The following is a 17715-nucleotide window of genomic DNA, read 5'->3' on the forward strand; positions in this document are numbered from 1 at the left end:
TGAGCCACAAATTAAGAACTGGCCAACAGCTGGAGCACATTTTACACATCAACATTACAGAAGGTGAAAAAGTGGAGGCTCTGAATACTTTGTGACTGCACTGTACATCACAGAGACTGTAGGGACAGTTTAGATTATTTTTGCATACTGATTTGTGTATAATCTTCCAACCATTTAAAGGGCAATATTACTGACAACTCATGCACTCTCTGGTTCACATCAGCTTGGTAAATGGTAGCTATCACTATGAAACATTTTCTTGTTTCTTTGTGCCTCCTGGGAACATTTTTCCAAGCTTTGGCTCAATGCACCTCAGAGTTTCATCTTGAAGGAGATTACATGTTGGGTGGACTTTTTGATATTCATCATGACAGCAGCCCTGTTTATCACGACAGACCAGAAGCCATCGACTGCTCCAGGTGAGTATGATAATAAATCTGAGTGAATAATTGATGAAGAACACCTGGTGTAACTGACACTTTACACATTCAAGAGTTTTGCCTCAAACTTCCAAGTCACTGGATATTGCTTGTGGCACATTTTGCCCCTAACCCAATTAAATAATCCAAGTTAAAGGACATCAAGTCTGCATTATGATCCTCTCCTCTTTTACTACCACTAACCTCTTTTATGTCTGTACAGAAACCGTAATAATTGTACAGTGAAACGCTTCCTCACACTCTTTTACTGTCCTTCTGCCCACAGTAAACCCTTCATTCATTCAAGCTATCGAAGGTTTCAGGTGATGAGATTTTCTGTAGAGGAAATCAATAACTCCACCAGCCTCCTGCCAAATGTATCTCTCGGCTATGAGATATTTGACCACTGCTCAAAAACACACACTCTCCCAGGCATTTTCAGCCTCATATCAGACAACGGCTTGATCCAACCTTGGGGTGAACCACAAAAGAATCTGTCTAAAGTGATAGCAGTGGTCGGCACTTATACGAGTCCTCAGGCACTGACTGTGGCCCCTCTCTTCATGATGGATCTCATTCCTATGGTAAATTTGCCAACTATTGTGTTATAACATGCAACCCTGATTCCAAAAAGTTGGGATTCTGTGTAAAATGTTATTAAAAGTAGAATGCAATGATTTGCAAATCATTTTCAGCATAGTCAATTAAATACAGTACTAATACAAGATATTTTATATACACCATAGACTGTATAATGAAGATGAACAGCATGACAGATCCCTAAAGGTGAAGCCTAAACATCTTGTTCGCCCCCTGGTGGCTGGCTGCATTTTAGGTCATCTACCCTGCCCCCTCCATGTTAGGATATGGGACATAGGCCAAAGTAAAAATTCAAAGTACATATCAAATACATTTTTTACTCAAAATGTTTCTGTCATTTCAGGTAGCTGCCATATGTTCAGGTGTTATTTTTCTGCTAAGTGAAGTTTTAATTAGTTATTTGATGCTATAAAATCAGAATCAGAGATACTTTATTGATCCCCGGGGGGAATTGCTGAATAAGAAAACAGGCAGGAGCGACTGCAACAGGCTGCACGCACGGTCAGTGCATGCGCACTACTAATTTCCCAAACTATTTCCCAAAATGGGGCTTGGCATCATGATTGATAGATGTGTGAGTGTGCCACGCTGTGTGCTTGCAATCAGTGATGATGCTCGCGATTGGTTGGATGGTGGGAACTCGATATGATGGAAATCTCTACTGCGCAGACTCCGGCTCTTAATTACCTTACCATCGACAGATGACAATGGCCATATACGGGATATTTTGGCTTCATGTTCCCCTTCCCACAGTAGGGGGGCGTGAGACACGTTTTCCATTTTAATATACAGTCATTGGTTCAAATCAATAAACTTGTTTGTCTGTGCAAAAATACATTTATTCTGAATTTGATGTCTGCAACACATTCCAAAAAAGTTGGGACATTTTTACCACTCTTACATCACTATTTATTTAAACAATGCTCGATAATCATTTGGGAACTGAGGACACAAATTGTTGAAACTTTTAAAGTGAAACAATTTCCCATCCTTATTTCAGTTGCTCAGTCTGGGGTCTGTGTTATATTTTATGCTTCATAGCACAACACACATTTTCAATATGAGGTCTGGACTGCAGACAGGCCAGTCTAGTACCTGCAGTCTTTCACTTCTAATCCACACTGTTTGGACTCCACACTGGATGGCAGCGTATGTTGCTCCAAAACCTCTATGTACATTTCAACATTCATGGTGCCTTCACAGATGTGCAAGGTTTCTTACCAAGCTAGCTTTTCCCTGTTCATCGAAACCAGCACTGCCCACATTGTCGCCTCAGTAGGTGATAGTTACTCGTCTTCATTCCGTCATGTGTGACCATATCCTAAAACCAGCTGCTAGCGACTTGACAAACCGAGCCACAGGTCAGCCATCAGCTGGCTTGAGTCCAGCTGAGACCAGCCAGTTCACACCGCTGCAACTGTTCTATTCAGTGTTTTAAAACTGTTTCATCTTGTTACAAATCTTTGGTCTGAACTCGGCTTTGTGTGCCTATTTTTCTGAATTCTCTGAATCTTTTGACATTATGGATTGTAGATGATGAAGTCCCTTAATCCCTTGTTGAGAAGTGTTGTTCTTAAGCTGCTGACCTATTTGGCCATGCAGTTTTTCACAAAGTGGTGAATTTGGCCCATCTTTGCTTGTGAACATCTGAGCTTTTTATACCCAATCACGATAGATCAGAATAGATCTTTATTGTCACTGTGCTCAGAACAATGAAAATCAGTTTAGCAGCTCCAAGGTTGCGTGCAACATAAAAGTTAAACAAATAAAGGCAAAAAGGCCAATATTAATCCAATTGAAAAAAGAATGCCATTCTGTTCTGCTTTTTATTGTCCTGTTCTTGCTGCCAGAGGGTCAAACAGACGCCGTCCTGGGTGGGATGGGTCTTGTGATATTATGATACAACTGGTTTCCTCTGGTAGTTGGCCAGTGTAAATGTCCCTCAGAGATGGTAGTCTGGTCCCAATGGCTTGCTGCATCAGCAGTAGATAAGAAAGTCTCGATGGTGGCCTGGAAGAAGTTAACCAGTCCTGCTATTGGAGGCAGAACTGCTTTAATTTCCAAAGGAGGTATAGCATCTGCTGGGACTCTTTCACCTGGTGAAAGATGTTTTCACAGACCAGGTTAGGTCTGCAGTGATGTAGACTCCCAGGAATTTAAAGTTCTCCACCTTCTCTACCTCCTCTCCTGGTATAGAGGGCAGAGTGACACTATCACATCTTACCACTTAACCTGTTTACCTGTGGAACATTCCAGGTGTCTTTTAAGCATTCAGAATCTTCCCATTATTTTGTCACTCCTGGACCAACTTTTTGGGAATGTGTTGCAGGCATCCAATTCAGAATGAGTGTATATTTACAAAAATTAAAGTTTATTAGTTTAAAAATTAAATATCTTAACTGAATACAGTACACAGAGTACTGTATTCAGTTAAGTATCTTTCAAAAAGGATTTGCAAATCATTGCATTCTGTTTTTATTTATGTTTTACACTCTGTCCCAACTTTTTTTGGAATCAGGATTGTATTTGTCCAGATATGACAAATGACAAACTGTTTTATATTAATTTTTAAAGATTAAAATGGCTTTTAACTTTTGAGAATTTTTTGTCACTGAAAATGATGACAATTTTTCTATTACTGTTTTAACAGGTCAGTTATGGAGCTGCAAGTTCTACCTTTTCAAAAATTCAGAATTTTCCCTCTTTCTTACGAACAGTGCATCCCAATAAAGACGTCATAGAGGCGATTGTTAACATTCTGCAGCACTTCAACTGGCTCTGGGTTGCTTTCCTTCACGTTGATGGTGATTATGGCAAAGATGGACAGGAATTGTTCATAAAGAGGATAAAGGACACTGAGATTTGCCTTGCATACACTAAAAGCCTCAATCAATATACAGATCACTCTCAAATATTCAAACAGATAGAGGCACAGAGGATAGGTGTCATTATTGTTTTTGCTGCTGAATGGACTGCTGAAGCTCTCATTGAGTCAGCAATAAAACTAAATGTCTCCAACAAAGTGTGGATAGCAGGGGATGCGTGGTCCTTAAACAAAGAGCTCCCCAAGAAGAAAGGAATCAAAAATATTGGGACTGTAATTGGGGTTGCTGAGCCAAGAATGACAATTCCTGGTTTCAGTGATTTTATCCATTCTTCCAGAAGCCAGGCTCATTGTGAAAACACAGAGCAAAATATGGTTTGTAATCAGGATTGCAACTGCAGCAGCCTGAGTGCAGAAGATGTCATCACTGCAGATCCATCTTTTAACTTTCCTGTTTATACTGCTGTATACGCCATCGCTCACGCCTTACACAATGTCCTGCAATGTGGAGCTGGCAGATGTAATAACAACATTACAGTGTACCCACACATGGTAAGCATACAGATAACTTGATAATTCATTTAATTTATTCTCACTATCAGATTTTTGGAAGGTCATGTATCTGACAGGTTTATCTTACAGACAAGCCTATTTGGAAGTGACTAATCATAACACAAAAAACTAGTCTGCTTTGTAATTGTGTAAAACAGACATAGACAATATCTTAAAATCTTCTGAATACAATCCAAGCTGATTTTTATCTGTCAAACATATAAATCAGACAACACATCTTCACACTCTGTTGATGGCTCCCGGCATGATACTTTAATAGAGTAATGGTTCAGTGTCAAAGAGATCATTGTCAGGCTTTGTCTTTCTGAGACTTTTAATCTCATTAGATTTCTGTGAGGCTGAGATAGAGCTGTAATTTAATTTACTGTGAGATACCAGCCCATTTAATCAATACCTTCAGTGTTCATTGTTAACACATTAAAATAATCTGAATTTTGTGTACCCACATCAGGTTCTAGCACAGCTGAAGAGGTCAAACTTCACACTTTTAAACCAGAGAATTCAGTTTGATGAGAATGGTGACCCCAACTATGGATCCTATTCTATAGTCTCCTGGAACCAAAGTGGTGATGCAGAGGAGATCGGCTCTTATAATTTTTATCCATCTTACCATTTCTTCATAAATGACAGCAAAATTCAGTGGCACACAAAGGGAGAAGTAAGTTGTTTTTTTTTACTAACAAGAATTAATATTCTCCAGTTTGATTACATTCAGTCCGAATGCAATGATTGGTCAGGGTTTTCTTAGAACCATATGAGAATGGTATAATTATGAGTTTTTATTTCTGGTGGAATTCACTTACATTTTAGTGTGCCATCAGCTTATTAATAGCATTTTAACCTAAACAAAGAAAAGTGTAAAATTTCCAGAAAGGTAAGTGTCGCTTCAAGGGGGTGAAAAGTCAGAGTAGACCAAGTGGTGTATGGGTCCAACAATCACCAACTTTCATCTGGGAGGCTGATGTTCACTTCCTGTAAGAATGTTAAGCCAAACCCTGTAATTTTTTTTAAACTTAACCATGTGTGTGTGTTGCCTAAACGTAAGTGTTTGCGTTTGTTGTTGGGGGAAAAAAACACATCAATTTGCATGTTATAATGACGTTGTATGTTTATTTTGAAAGAGACTGTATGCAACTGCACATTTCCTATGAAAACAGAAGTTTATTTTGAAAAGACTCAATGCATGTAACAGGCTGAAGTTGACACTGCGTTCCAGAACGTCAACAACAGACGTACCTTGCACATCATGTGTCAACATGAAAAGTCCATGACCAAGCGGTGATATGTAATGAGATCGGAGTGAGAATGTGTTGGTTGATTCCATATTACAGACCCTGCTTAGAATTTTAAAAAGCTGTATACTTAGTACTGGCACTTCTCCACCACTTGCCTCCACCCCTTGTGGTATTCTCTTGCACTTACATTTACTTTTCTGCTAAATAATTCTCTCTTGCGCAGGTGCCTACTTCAGTGTGTTCCTCAGAATGTCCTACTGGATTTGCAAGAGAGTATAATGGACTCCAGAGATGCTGCTTCAACTGTGGAATCTGCCCAAACGGAACTTATGTCAACAGCACAGGTAATGTAAGAACTGCAGTTTAAATCCATCAATCTATCTATTTTTGTCCACTTATCCGAGGCCAGGTCGCGGAGGCAGCAGGCCAAGCAAAGCACCCCAAACATCCCTCTCCCCAGCAATACTTTCCAGCTCACCCTGGAGAATCCCAAGGCATTCTCAGGCCAGATGAGATATGTAATCCTGCTCGGGCCCCGCCCCTGCCTGCCAGCACACAATGCACCCTGTCCCTTTATTTCTGGCGCCGTCTGCTGGAACCCTCCAACATCACAACTCCTGGTACATTGTGCATGTGTCATACCCCATTGCCCCCATGGGGTCAAAGAGCATATCCCATCCTCCTTTGAATAGCCTTGGTTCCCTCTAACCACTGTTAGACGTATATCAGTATAAACTTTAAACCAAGTCTGACATGAAGTAAAAGCTGCTTTTACGAGAACAAACAGTATCACAGATTTAACGTCTAACACTGCTTTCTAAACTGTTCAGCTCTCTTTCCTCACATAGGATTTTTCAAAAGAGGACATTTATTGACAACCTGTCTGTCTCTCATGTAAAACAGGTAATCCCTACAAGTGCATTGACTGTAAGGACACAGAATGGTCTGCAGCAGGAAGTACATCATGCAGTCTGCGGGTGGTGGAGTACATCCCATTCACAGACAGTGGGGCCATACTGATCATGATCGGGGCCTGGGCATTTGTGGGCCTCACACTAGCCGTGTCTGTTCTCTTTGCCATCAACTACAACACACCTGTTGTCAGATCTGCTGGGGGACCAATGTGCCTCCTGATTTTAGGCTGCCTCAGTCTGTGTAGTCTCAGTGTGTTCTTTCACTTTGGTAAGCCAACAACCTCCTTCTGTATCTTAAGGTTCTTACCATTTCTGTTGTTCTACACTGTTTGTCTAGCATGTTTTGTTGTGCGCTCTTTTCAGATTGTTTGCATTTTCAAAATAGCCGCCAAGTTTCCCAAGATCCTCAATTGGTGGATGAAATATCATGGACAATGGCTGGTCATCACTGTGGCATTTGCTATGCAGGCTGTTTTACTTATTATTGGCTATACTTATGCTCCCCCCAAACCCTACCATGACACATTGTGGTCCCATGACAAAATCATACTTGGTTGTGACATTAATGTCAAAGCATCCTCTGGTTCTGTGGCTTTACTTTTATTTTTGGGCTCCCTTTGCTTTATTTTCTCCTACATGGGTAAAGACCTCCCAAAAAACTACAATGAGGCCAAAGCAATAACCTTCTGCCTGCTCCTGCTGATCCTCACCTGGATCATCTTTGCCACTGTGTACATTCTTTATCATGGCAAGTACATCCAAACACTTAATGCTCTGGCGGTACTGTCCAGTCTCTACTCCTTTCTGTTGTTTTATTTCCTCCCAAAATGTTACATCATCATTTTTCAATCGTACAAAAACACGCAGGAATACTTTCAAGGTCTCATTCAGAGTTATACCATGACAGTCAGGTAGTAGCAACTATGTAAATATGTGTTACTGTATACTGGATACTGGAGTATGTTTGTACAGACATTCATGGTTCACTAATAATTAATCCCAATTATCTCATTACTTGGTGATCCTCTGACTTTTTCTCTGGTACCACTGTTGTATTTTTGTTTTTGGAAATTAGAGGAATCCTAATGACTTTTCCACCACCATAAGATTGACATGTGGTGGTTTTGAGTGAACTGTCTCACCAACAATTACATGATTCGTGTGATGGATAGAATGTATTGTAATAACTTCTCCTTAACCGATCCCTTAACTATCAATCCAGTGCCATCATTTGATGTAGAACTGGCTGCTGGTATAAGCAGTAGGCTTGGATGCAAATGCCACCCTTTAAGCTGAGTTCTGCTGCTATCACCTATCATAATACTACTACTACTACTACTACTAATTAGTAGCCTATAATAATGACATTCACACCTGTACTTTGAGCCAAAGGCAGCATGATTATGAGCGTTGCATCTGAAATCTCCAGTTCTTTTAGGCCTATGTACTTTGTGCAATTTTAAGTACAACTCGCAAAGCCCTCACTATTTGAATATTCCAAAACAGTATCACAATCAGACAGAAATTAACCTGTGAGGTTTCTGCACAGTCTGAGTTGTGTCACACACATTTCAAGTTTATGCAGTGGGACTATTTCTACAGCAGCAACTTTTTTTTTCCCATAAAGCAAATCTCCCTGTTTGCCCTGTATAATCAAAATCTGTCACATCAGTTTGTAAGTGGCTGTATTTACAGTAGTGACATTGTAGTATATATGTATACCTCATGTGACTGATGATTCTTTTTTATCAAATAATTGAAAATGTATAGTGCTTTCTAAAATAACTTTGTTCACATCATGTACACACTGAGTTTCAGTCCCACCTGAAATGTAAATTTAACATCATGGCCTTAAAGGGAAATTTCGGTTTATTTCAACCCGTCTCCTATCGTCCTAAATTTCTTTCAAGTCACTAGTGACATAGAAATAATAGTTAGCATGTTAGCTGTTAGCCTAGATACAGCTGTAGCGTCAGACCTGTTAAAACGTAATTGAACGGGCATCCTTTCAAGTGCGAAGTTAGTCCACTAAACAAGCTTTTTCTCCACAAAGACTGCCTCATATCATTAGGATAAATGTCAGAGAACATATAGAAAACGACATGTAAACGTGTTGTCTTACCTTACCGGTGTGGTGCCATGTTTATTGTTTACCATTTAGCTAAGGCTGCAACCGGTCCCATTCTTTGCAACAGAGGTAGGCATTGGGGTACAGCATTCACAGGTAACGTTACACCACCAATCTCCAGAGCTAAATCCTTCCAGCAGCCATTGCTCCTCTGTCGTCCTCTAACGTTACCTGTTGTGCCTCTCTCTCTCTCCTCCTCCGTTCTTCAATTTCACGAAGCTCTTCGTCAGTGTATTCTGGCTCAAATAAATAAGGGCGGCCATCACCTCTCAATGTGGAAAGCCTATATACTAACATTCCACATTTAGGTGGTCTTCAGAGTTGTTGTCTTACCTTACGGTGTGTTTACCATTTACCTCTGCTTCCCAAAGTGCGGCCGAAATATCACGAGAACAAGCAGCGATCTCATACTGTGCCTGAAATCTCGCGTTCAAAAGTTCATTCATTTATTTTATGAAATATTCATAGAATAATGGCTGACTTTTTGCCAGACTTCGACTTTGTGGAGGAGAAATTTGATTTTGCGGAGTTTGATGGCTGCCCTTATTTATTTGAGCCAGAATACACTGACGAAGAGCTTCGTGAAATTGAAGAACAGAGGAGGAGAGAGAGAGAGAGGCACAACAGGTAGAGGACGACAGAGGAGGAATGGCTGCTGGAAGGCTTTAGCTCTGGAGATTGGTGGTGTAACGTTACCTGTGAATGCTGTGCCCCAGTGCCCACAGAAGAGGAATACCTCTGTTGCAAGGAATGGGACCGGCTGCAGCCTTAGCTAAATGGTAAACAACAAACATGGCACCACACCGGTAAGGTAAGACAACACGTTTACATGTCGTTTTCTATATGTTCTCTGACATTTATCCTAATGATATGAGGCAGTCTTTGTGGAGAAAAAGTTTGTTTAGTGGACTAACTTTGCACTTGAAAGGATGCCCGTTCAATTACGTTTTAACAGGTCTGACGCTACGGCTGTATCTAGGCTAACGGCTAACATGCTAACTATTATTTCTATGTCACTAGTGACTTGAAAGAAATTTAGGACGATAGGAGATGGGTTGAAATAAACCAGAATTTCCCTTTAAAAGCACATGTGGGCTGCTGCAGAATACATTTAGGGAGATTTATGTTAATATTTAAAACTGCGCACTAATATAGTGCTATTATAGGAGACTGCTGTACATTTATCTCTAGGAAACTATATTTTTTCCTCCCAGAGAAGTTTTCTCCAGGAGGTAAGCTTTGACCTTACACAGCTGTACCCTTTGTTTAGTGCTAATTAGCATATGGCACTATGGCATGCTAACACCCTGAAGTAAGCATGCTAACTTTAGCATTTAGCTCAAAGCAGCACTGAACAGAAGAACAGCTTCACAGAGCCCCTTGCATGAAGACTCTTAGTCTGTTTGCTGATATTGTCAGTTACAGGTCTCATTAAAGAGGGGCTGAATATTAACTGTAGTGGTGTCCATCCAAATTATTACTGTGCAGCCAATTTTAACATGGTAATTCACAATGAAGTTTTCTGAATTTACATGCTCAGTCTTTTTGGCCTTGCTAGACAAGACTGCTGATGTAAAAACTACTACAGTTACAAAACCCAAAACCAGTGAAGTTGGCACGTTGTGTAAACCGTAAATAAAAACAGAATACAATGATTTGCAAATCCTTTTCAACCTATATTCAATTGAATACACTGCAAAGACAAGTTACTTAATGTTCGAACAGGTAAACTTTGTAATTTTTTGCAAATATTAGCTCATTTGGAATTTGATGCCTGCAACATGTTTCAAAAAAGCTGGCACAAGTGGCAAAAAAGACTGAGAAAGTTGAGGAATGCTCATCAAACACTTATTTGGAACATCCCACAGGTGAACGGGCTAATTGGGAACAGGTGGGTGCCATGATTGGGTATAAAAGCAGCTTCCCTGAAATGCTCAGTCATTCACAAACAAGGATGGGGCGAGGGTCACCACTTAGTGAACAAATGCGTGAGCTGATTGTCGAACAGTTTAAGAACAACATTCCTCAACGAGCTATTGCAAGAAATTTAGGGATTTCATCATCTACGGTCCGTAATATCGTCAAAAGGTTCAGAGAATCTGGAGAAATCACTGCACGTAAGCGACAAGGCCGAAAACCAACATTGAATGCCCGTGACCTTCGATCCCTCAGGCGGTACTGCATCAAAAACCGACATCAGTGTGTAAAGGACATCACCACATGGGCTCAGGAACACTTCAGAAAACCACTGTCAGTAACTACAGTTCGTCGCTACATCTGCAAGTGCAAGTTAAAACTCTACAATGCAAAGCGAAAGCCATTCATCAACAGCACCCAGAAACGCCGCCGTCTTCGCTGGGCCCGAGCTCATCTAAGATGGACTGATGCAAAGTGGAAAAGTGTTCTGTGGTCTGACGAGTCCACATTTCAAATTGTTTTTGGAAACTGTGGATGTCGTGTCCTCCGGACCAAAGAGGAAAAGAACCATCCGGACTGTTATAGGCGCAAAGTTCAAAAGCCAGCATCTGTGATGGTATGGGGGTGTATTAGTGCCCAAGGCATGGGCAACTTACACATATGTGAAGGCACCATTAATGCTGAAAGGTACATACAGGTTTTGGAGCAACATATGTTGCCATCCAAGCAACGTCTTTTTCATGGACGCCCCTGCTTATTTCAGCAAGACAATGCCAAGCCACATTCTGCACATGTTACAACAGCATGGCTCCATAGTAAAAGAGTGCGGGTACTAGACTGGCCTGCCTGTAGTCCAGACCTGTCTCCCATTGAAAATGTGTGGCGCATTATGAAGCGTAAAATACGACAACGGAGACCCCGGACTGTTGAACAACTTAAGCTGTACATCAAGCAAGAATGGGAAAGAGTTCCACCTGAAAAGCTTCAAAAATTGGTCTCCTCAGTTCCCAAACGTTTACTGAGTGTCGTTAAAAGGAAAGGCGATGTAACACAGTGGTAAAAAGGCCCCTGTGCCAACTTTTTTGCAATGTGTTGCTGCCTTTAAATTCTAAGTTAATGATTATTTGCAAAAAAAAAAAATAAAGTTTCTCAGTTTGAACATTAAACATCTTGTCTTTGCAGTGTATTCAATTGAATATAAGTTGAAAAGGATTTGCAAATCATTGTATTCTGTTTTTATCTACGATTTACATAACGTGCCAACTTCACTGGTTTTGGGTTTTGTAAATTCAATCAACACTATGCTTTAAAAATGGTACTAACCAGCCTCAGGAGGACATTGAGTGTTCACTGGCATTAAGTTAATTCTGTTAAGCCCTGCACTGATTTACATATATACATGTACAGTAGTTATATAACAGTAAGAGATATTCAATAAAACATGAAATGAAATGTGTGTGATTTCCCTTCTGTTCATCTTTTGAAGTTGCTATAGCACTAATGTCACCACATGATGGCACCACTTCACTGTGACTCTTTTGATTTCGTCATGATCCCTGCTGTTTTAGCACAGATGAATTGTACAGCTCTATGTAAACTTTGGAGATTTAGTTTATGGTTTATATGTTTCTTTTTCTACAGCGTTTTAATCAAGTTGTTTCCCAACATCAGAGGAAGATTGATACTTGAATAGGACTACTTATGACTACTGTGAACAACAAATGTGAAGTGAATATTGACATGTCTGGCTCAGGATAACACACCAGTGTAAAATTTTTGTTTACGTTTTCTATAAACAGTTATATATTCTACTATTATACTCGTCTATTCAGATTGTTTAACTGTGTTGGTCAGTCAGGCAGAGAAAGACAAAGAATATATATAACAGTTAGGCCTTAATTTTATCAACAGTAATTGAGATGCAACAAACCTCTGCACTGCAAGATGAGCATCAAGAACACATTAATTTGCTAGCTACCATTGACAGTTTGAGCATGGAGTTGAAATGAGATGTCTAATTTTAAATTAAGATGGATGGAAACAGACAAAGAAAAGAGCTCTACATCTTGAGAGCCAAACTTCATCTTATCATACAAGGAAATTAAACTTCACAGTACAGGTCAAACTGTTGATTAACAAGTGATCTCTTGGAAGGATGTAAGTGTAAACATTTCACAGCAATGATTGTTATTCACCAAAACTTATTGTAATGTGTACCGCCTCATGAGGAATCTATAAAACTTTTTATTTACGACATCACCCCATAACCTATCCATCCATCCATTTTCATCCGCTTATCCGAGGCTGGGTTGCATGGGCAGCAGGCAGAGCAAAGTGCCCCAGACATCCCTCTCACCAGGAATGCTTTCCAGCTCCTCCTTGGGGACCCCAAGGCGTTTCCAGGCCAGATGAGATATGTAATCCCTCCAGCGTGTTCTGGGTCTGCCCCAGGGCCTCCTACCAGTGGGACATGCCCGAAACACCTCTAATAGGAGGCGCCCAGGAGGCTTCTGATCAGAACTGAATAACCACCTCAACTGATCCTTTTAGACGCAAAAAAGCAGCGGCTCTACTCTGAGCTCGCTCCGGATGTCCAAGCTCCTTACCCTATCTCTAAGGCTAAGCCCAGCCACCCCACAGAGAGAATTCATTTTGGCCGCTTGTATCTGTGATCTCATTCTTTCTGTCACTACCCAGAGCCCATGACCATAGGTGAGGGTTGGGATGTAGCTGGACCAGTAAATGGAAAGCTTCGCCTTCCAGCTCAGCTCCCTCTTCACCATGATGGACTGGCGCAGCGCCTGCATCACTGCAGAAGCTACACCAAACTGCCGATCCATCTCATGCTTCATTCTACTCTCACTTGTGAACAAGACCCAGAGATACTTTAACCACGCTCGAGGCAGTAACCCTTTGCCAACCCAGAGAAGGCAATTCGCCAGTTTCTGGCAGAGAACCATGGCCTCAGATGTGGAGGTGCTGACTCTCATCCTGACCGCTTCACACTTGGCTGCAAACCACCCCAGTGCATGCTGGAGGTCAGGGTGATGAAGCCAACAGAACCACATCATCTGCGAAAAGCAGAAATGCAATTCTGAGGTCCCCTAACCTGACCCCTTCCGCCCTCCAGCTGCGCCTCAAGGATCCTGTCCGTGAAAATCACACAGGATCATTGACAAGGGACAAGCATAGCGGATAACCCATGACCTATCTATTTATTTTTATTCATCCTGACATATAACATATACATATACAGCATTTATATCTCTCTCCTGCAGATGAGGGCTCGTCCCTTCCCAACAAGCAGAATGAGAAGTTCTGCCCTTTCATCAGGACGTTGCCTGAATTCAACTTTGGACAGAGTCCAGCTCATGGGCTGGTAATCTATTGTTGTCATCCAAAGTATGACTGCAAATTATATTCTTTCAAATGACCTGCACAGTCTAAGCTGAAGTCATGCAGAGCTCAGGTAGCATTTCAGTATATACCAAAGATATTGGATTCAATTAAACTGCATGTATTTGGTAAATTCAATCTACTTCATCCCTGTCCTCTACAGATCATCTCTATAGCATTACTGTCTGTAAAAACTTAACTCTTTTGAGCCTGGCTCAACAAACCTTCACCAGGTAAGTTAACATGTTTAAGCAGTGTAGTCATCACAAAAAATTCTATTAATTCAGCATTGAGTTCACATTTTTCTGTGTTCTACCATTTAGAGTTTGTGCTAAACCTTGAACGACTGCCGTGTGTTTATGGAAACTCTTTGCCCTCTTGTATACTCTCACTGGTAGACAGGACAGTTATTTTGCATCAGTCATGCAGCTGGCATTTGCATAGTGTATGAATAGATAATCTTTGGTTCCCCTTTTCATGTGGTTCAAAAAAATGACTCTATTGTTCTCAGAATTGTGAGATAAGAGTACTGAATAGTTTATCAGCTGTTTTAAGACTCACTGCGTTACCTGAACTTGAGATAGTATGACACATCGGTGCACAAATTTGTTTTCCATGTGTCCTCTCCTGCATTTTCCAACATGGATTAATTTCATGGTATGAACTCATAAATCCCCTCCTCACATTACTCTCCCCACATCAAGACATACATGACACAGCCAGTAAGTGACTGTGGGTGCACGCTGGGGATGTTGTTAATTTATGCTTCATGAGGTGCTGCTTCACTTGTTTTTTAAACCTTGCTTGATTCCATAGGCGTTTCTAGCCCATTTTTGGGATCCCAGCACCCCTAAAATTTGAGAGATTTTTTAAAAAATGTTTTTACTGTATGTCCTTTTTTAACAAGCTAGAAAAGTGTCAAAACCATACAGTACTTGGTTGAAACATAATATTTTAACAACCCCCCTGCCTCAAAAATGGTTTGATCCACCTCATCTCTCCCACCTTTCCCCGACTTGGGCTCTGAGTGCTCTATCTGCACAGAGTAATGCGCTGCCCTCCAGAGTGGGTAAGCAGTAGTGGTGTAAGTACCTGGCTGAAACCAGGATATGTGGCACATTTCTTTACTTCTACCACTCAATACCAACACATTATTATCATTACCAGTCCTCATTTTTGCTGCATTTAATCGTAGGTCACTGTTTATGTTGTTAGGTAGGAGTTAGCTGACGTTTTTTCTAGCTACAAAACGTTACAGGTGGTCAGTACCACTGTCCTCCGTTTGAAGTGGGATGAGAGAAACTAGCTGTTGTGTCATGTGCATGTGTTAATATTAAAGCCAAGGTGCTACTGACTAGCTAACTGACTGGATGCCCATTAACATTATAACTCCTATTGTGTGTATTTATTATTATTATTTTGTAGATTTCAAGCATTTTTCTTTTTTGAAGTGTATTTTTATTTATGTATTTGTATTATATAATACAGACAAGAAGGAAAATGGCAGAGACAAACATTGAAAAAGTCGATTACTATTAATGTGTTAATGTTACATGTTGTGCATTGCATTTCAAATAAAAGTCCAAAAAATAAGTCCAGGGTCCATTTTTGGTATTTTTGGTACTCACTATAGGGGGCTGGTTTACTCCAGAAACATAAATACTGTTTATGTGTATGTTGAGGAGCTGCTGTATGAAAATGAGTTGTCTTCCCCCAGAAATTAGGGTTACGATATGTTTCTTTTATAATTCCAATCCATTCCTCTTTTGCTGTGGCTCAGCATTTAAATAACCTTTATCAGATTTGATGGTTTAGTCACAGACTTTCCCAAAAAGTGCTTTTCTTTCACAAATGTGGGAATGAAATTGAGTTAAAATGTACAAAACAGTGAAATTTATCTTGCCTGGCTGGGCAGCTCTCTGGGTGCTCAGCACCCCTAAACCTCTGATCCTAGAATCACCCCTGGCTTGATTCTGTGTTTCCAAAATATGATCTGGAATAGAGTTCTATTCAACCATGGCTATGTACAGTGCAGTGGTACAGTGCATTGTTGTAGATTTATTCTGGTTTTTGGAAGTGTATGGTGACTTCTAGTGTCTACTGAGGTATGAGTTAGTGTCAGAGCTAAATTTGAGCTTACTGTAGAAGCAATCAGAATTTTCAGTACATTCATTTTCATTAAAAAAAAAAGAGAGAGAAACGATGCTTTTAACCTCTCAACATTTAGCCAGCAAAATAATCTAGGTGTGAAAGCACTGTCACTATAGTCTGAAAGAAGTACATGAAACAGTCTGTGAAAAAATCATGCCCCTCCTCCCCTTCTACTGTCTCTAATGGCCTTTTGCTAAAATCAGATTGTAGCGTAGTCAGCAACAACCAATCAGAGCAGAGGAGTCTCTAACGCAGCCGCCAGTCATGTCATTTGCTTTGTGAAGTTCAGTCAGACTGTCAACCCAGGCAACACTGATAAAATATAAATCAAGATTCTATAACTGCATTGCCCATGTATCACCTCCATTGTTTTCAGAAACATTTTGGTGTACTCTTCAACTGTAAAATGAGAGTGTTCGTTCAGCTGGTGGCCAGTGCTTGATACTTCCGTTAAACTGTATCCAACATGGCAATCAGGTCACAAACTTTCTCATTTTACAGCTAAACAGTGCACTAAAATAACTGTCTGAAAACATTTAAGGTGAGAAATAGGCAATGCAGTAAATCTTGATTTATATTTATCAGTGCTGAATCAGTTTTCTTGTTTAAAATAATCTGGGATGTGGCCAGACAAAAGAGATTTATTAATAATTTTTACTTTATCCAAAAAGTGTTTTTTGGATTACACAGAAAATATATTGCTTTAGACAAATGCAAAATTCCAGAAGCAAATGTTGAAGTAGCTGGGGTCATGGGGTGTTTGGGTCTTACAACTTCAGACCCCCTCACCCAGGCGACCCGACCGGGAGTGATCAATTCCCGGCCTGTGTCCGAGAGGCATTAGCCCACTGCTTGTCCCTAATAACCCACAGCCATCTTTAGGCCTTCTCTGCAGCTGGTAGGGCTTCCACTGTGGAGAGTAGAAATTCATATACCAGCAGTGGCCACAATATCCTAGGAAGGACGCCATGCTGCTAAATCCAGGCTTTGAATTTTCCTGGTCCGCCTGATTTGTCGGTAGTTGCCAGCCATCCCTCCAGTTCTTGGTTTGCCGCTCTGATGGAGGCCGTGTCCTTTAGGGTGCAGTCAAAGACTTTCCCGAGGCTCTTCACAGGTTTCTCTGTGACTGATGGGATTTGGGTTCTACCAAGGGAGAAGTGAAATTGGTCTGTCACTTCTTCTCAGAACCAAGGACCTCGATTTTTCTGGCTTGAAGCGCATCTGAGTCCATGTGATTAGCTTCTCCAAGCCTTGGGAGATCCATCTGCTTTCCGGGACTGATGGCTGTTACTGTCAGATCATCCCTAAAGGCTCTAATGGGGGATTGCCGGATATCGGACCTGGTTTTGGGGCCTCTATACTCTATTTCAGCGAACTTGACCAGCATATTCATAGCCAAAGCAAATAGGGTCACTTTTTTAATCTTCCTGATAAAACCAATAATCATTGTGCTTACCGATTTAATGGGACAATTTTTTTTTTAATCCTAGAAATATCTGTTGCCAAATCTCCTCTTTTACATTCCCACCTTATCCAGCATATGGTCAAGTAAAGATAC

The 17715-nt window shown here is 40.7% G+C and overlaps 1 protein-coding gene across 1 annotated transcript; it reads left to right on the forward strand.

The window, feature by feature from the left end:
* Positions 1-246: 246 nt before the first annotated feature.
* On the forward strand, positions 247-7480 carry LOC117269908 (taste receptor type 1 member 1-like). Its single transcript, XM_033647273.2, has 6 exons — positions 247-419; positions 706-1003; positions 3670-4395; positions 4868-5074; positions 5875-5995; positions 6555-7480. Exons 1-6 carry the CDS (start codon positions 247-249, stop codon positions 7478-7480), a joined length of 2451 nt encoding a protein of 816 aa, XP_033503164.2.
* Positions 7481-17715: the final 10235 nt, after the last annotated feature.

The sequence above is a fragment of the Epinephelus lanceolatus genome, chromosome 8, assembly GCF_041903045.1.
Source record: "Epinephelus lanceolatus isolate andai-2023 chromosome 8, ASM4190304v1, whole genome shotgun sequence".
In the NCBI taxonomy this organism is placed as follows: Eukaryota; Metazoa; Chordata; class Actinopteri; order Perciformes; family Serranidae; genus Epinephelus; species Epinephelus lanceolatus.

What these genes read in the sequence shown, in the direction of transcription:
- LOC117269908 (XM_033647273.2), top strand. Translation starts at nt 247, where the DNA reads ATGAAACATTTTCTTGTTTCTTTGTGCCTCCTGGGAACATTTTTCCAA. An exon ending in GAAGCCATCGACTGCTCCAG is followed by an intron (nt 420 to 705) that starts GTGAGTATGATA and finishes TTCTGCCCACAG; the next exon opens with TAAACCCTTCATTCATTCAA. An exon ending in TTACAGTGTACCCACACATG is followed by an intron (nt 4,396 to 4,867) that starts GTAAGCATACAG and finishes TACCCACATCAG; the next exon opens with GTTCTAGCACAGCTGAAGAG.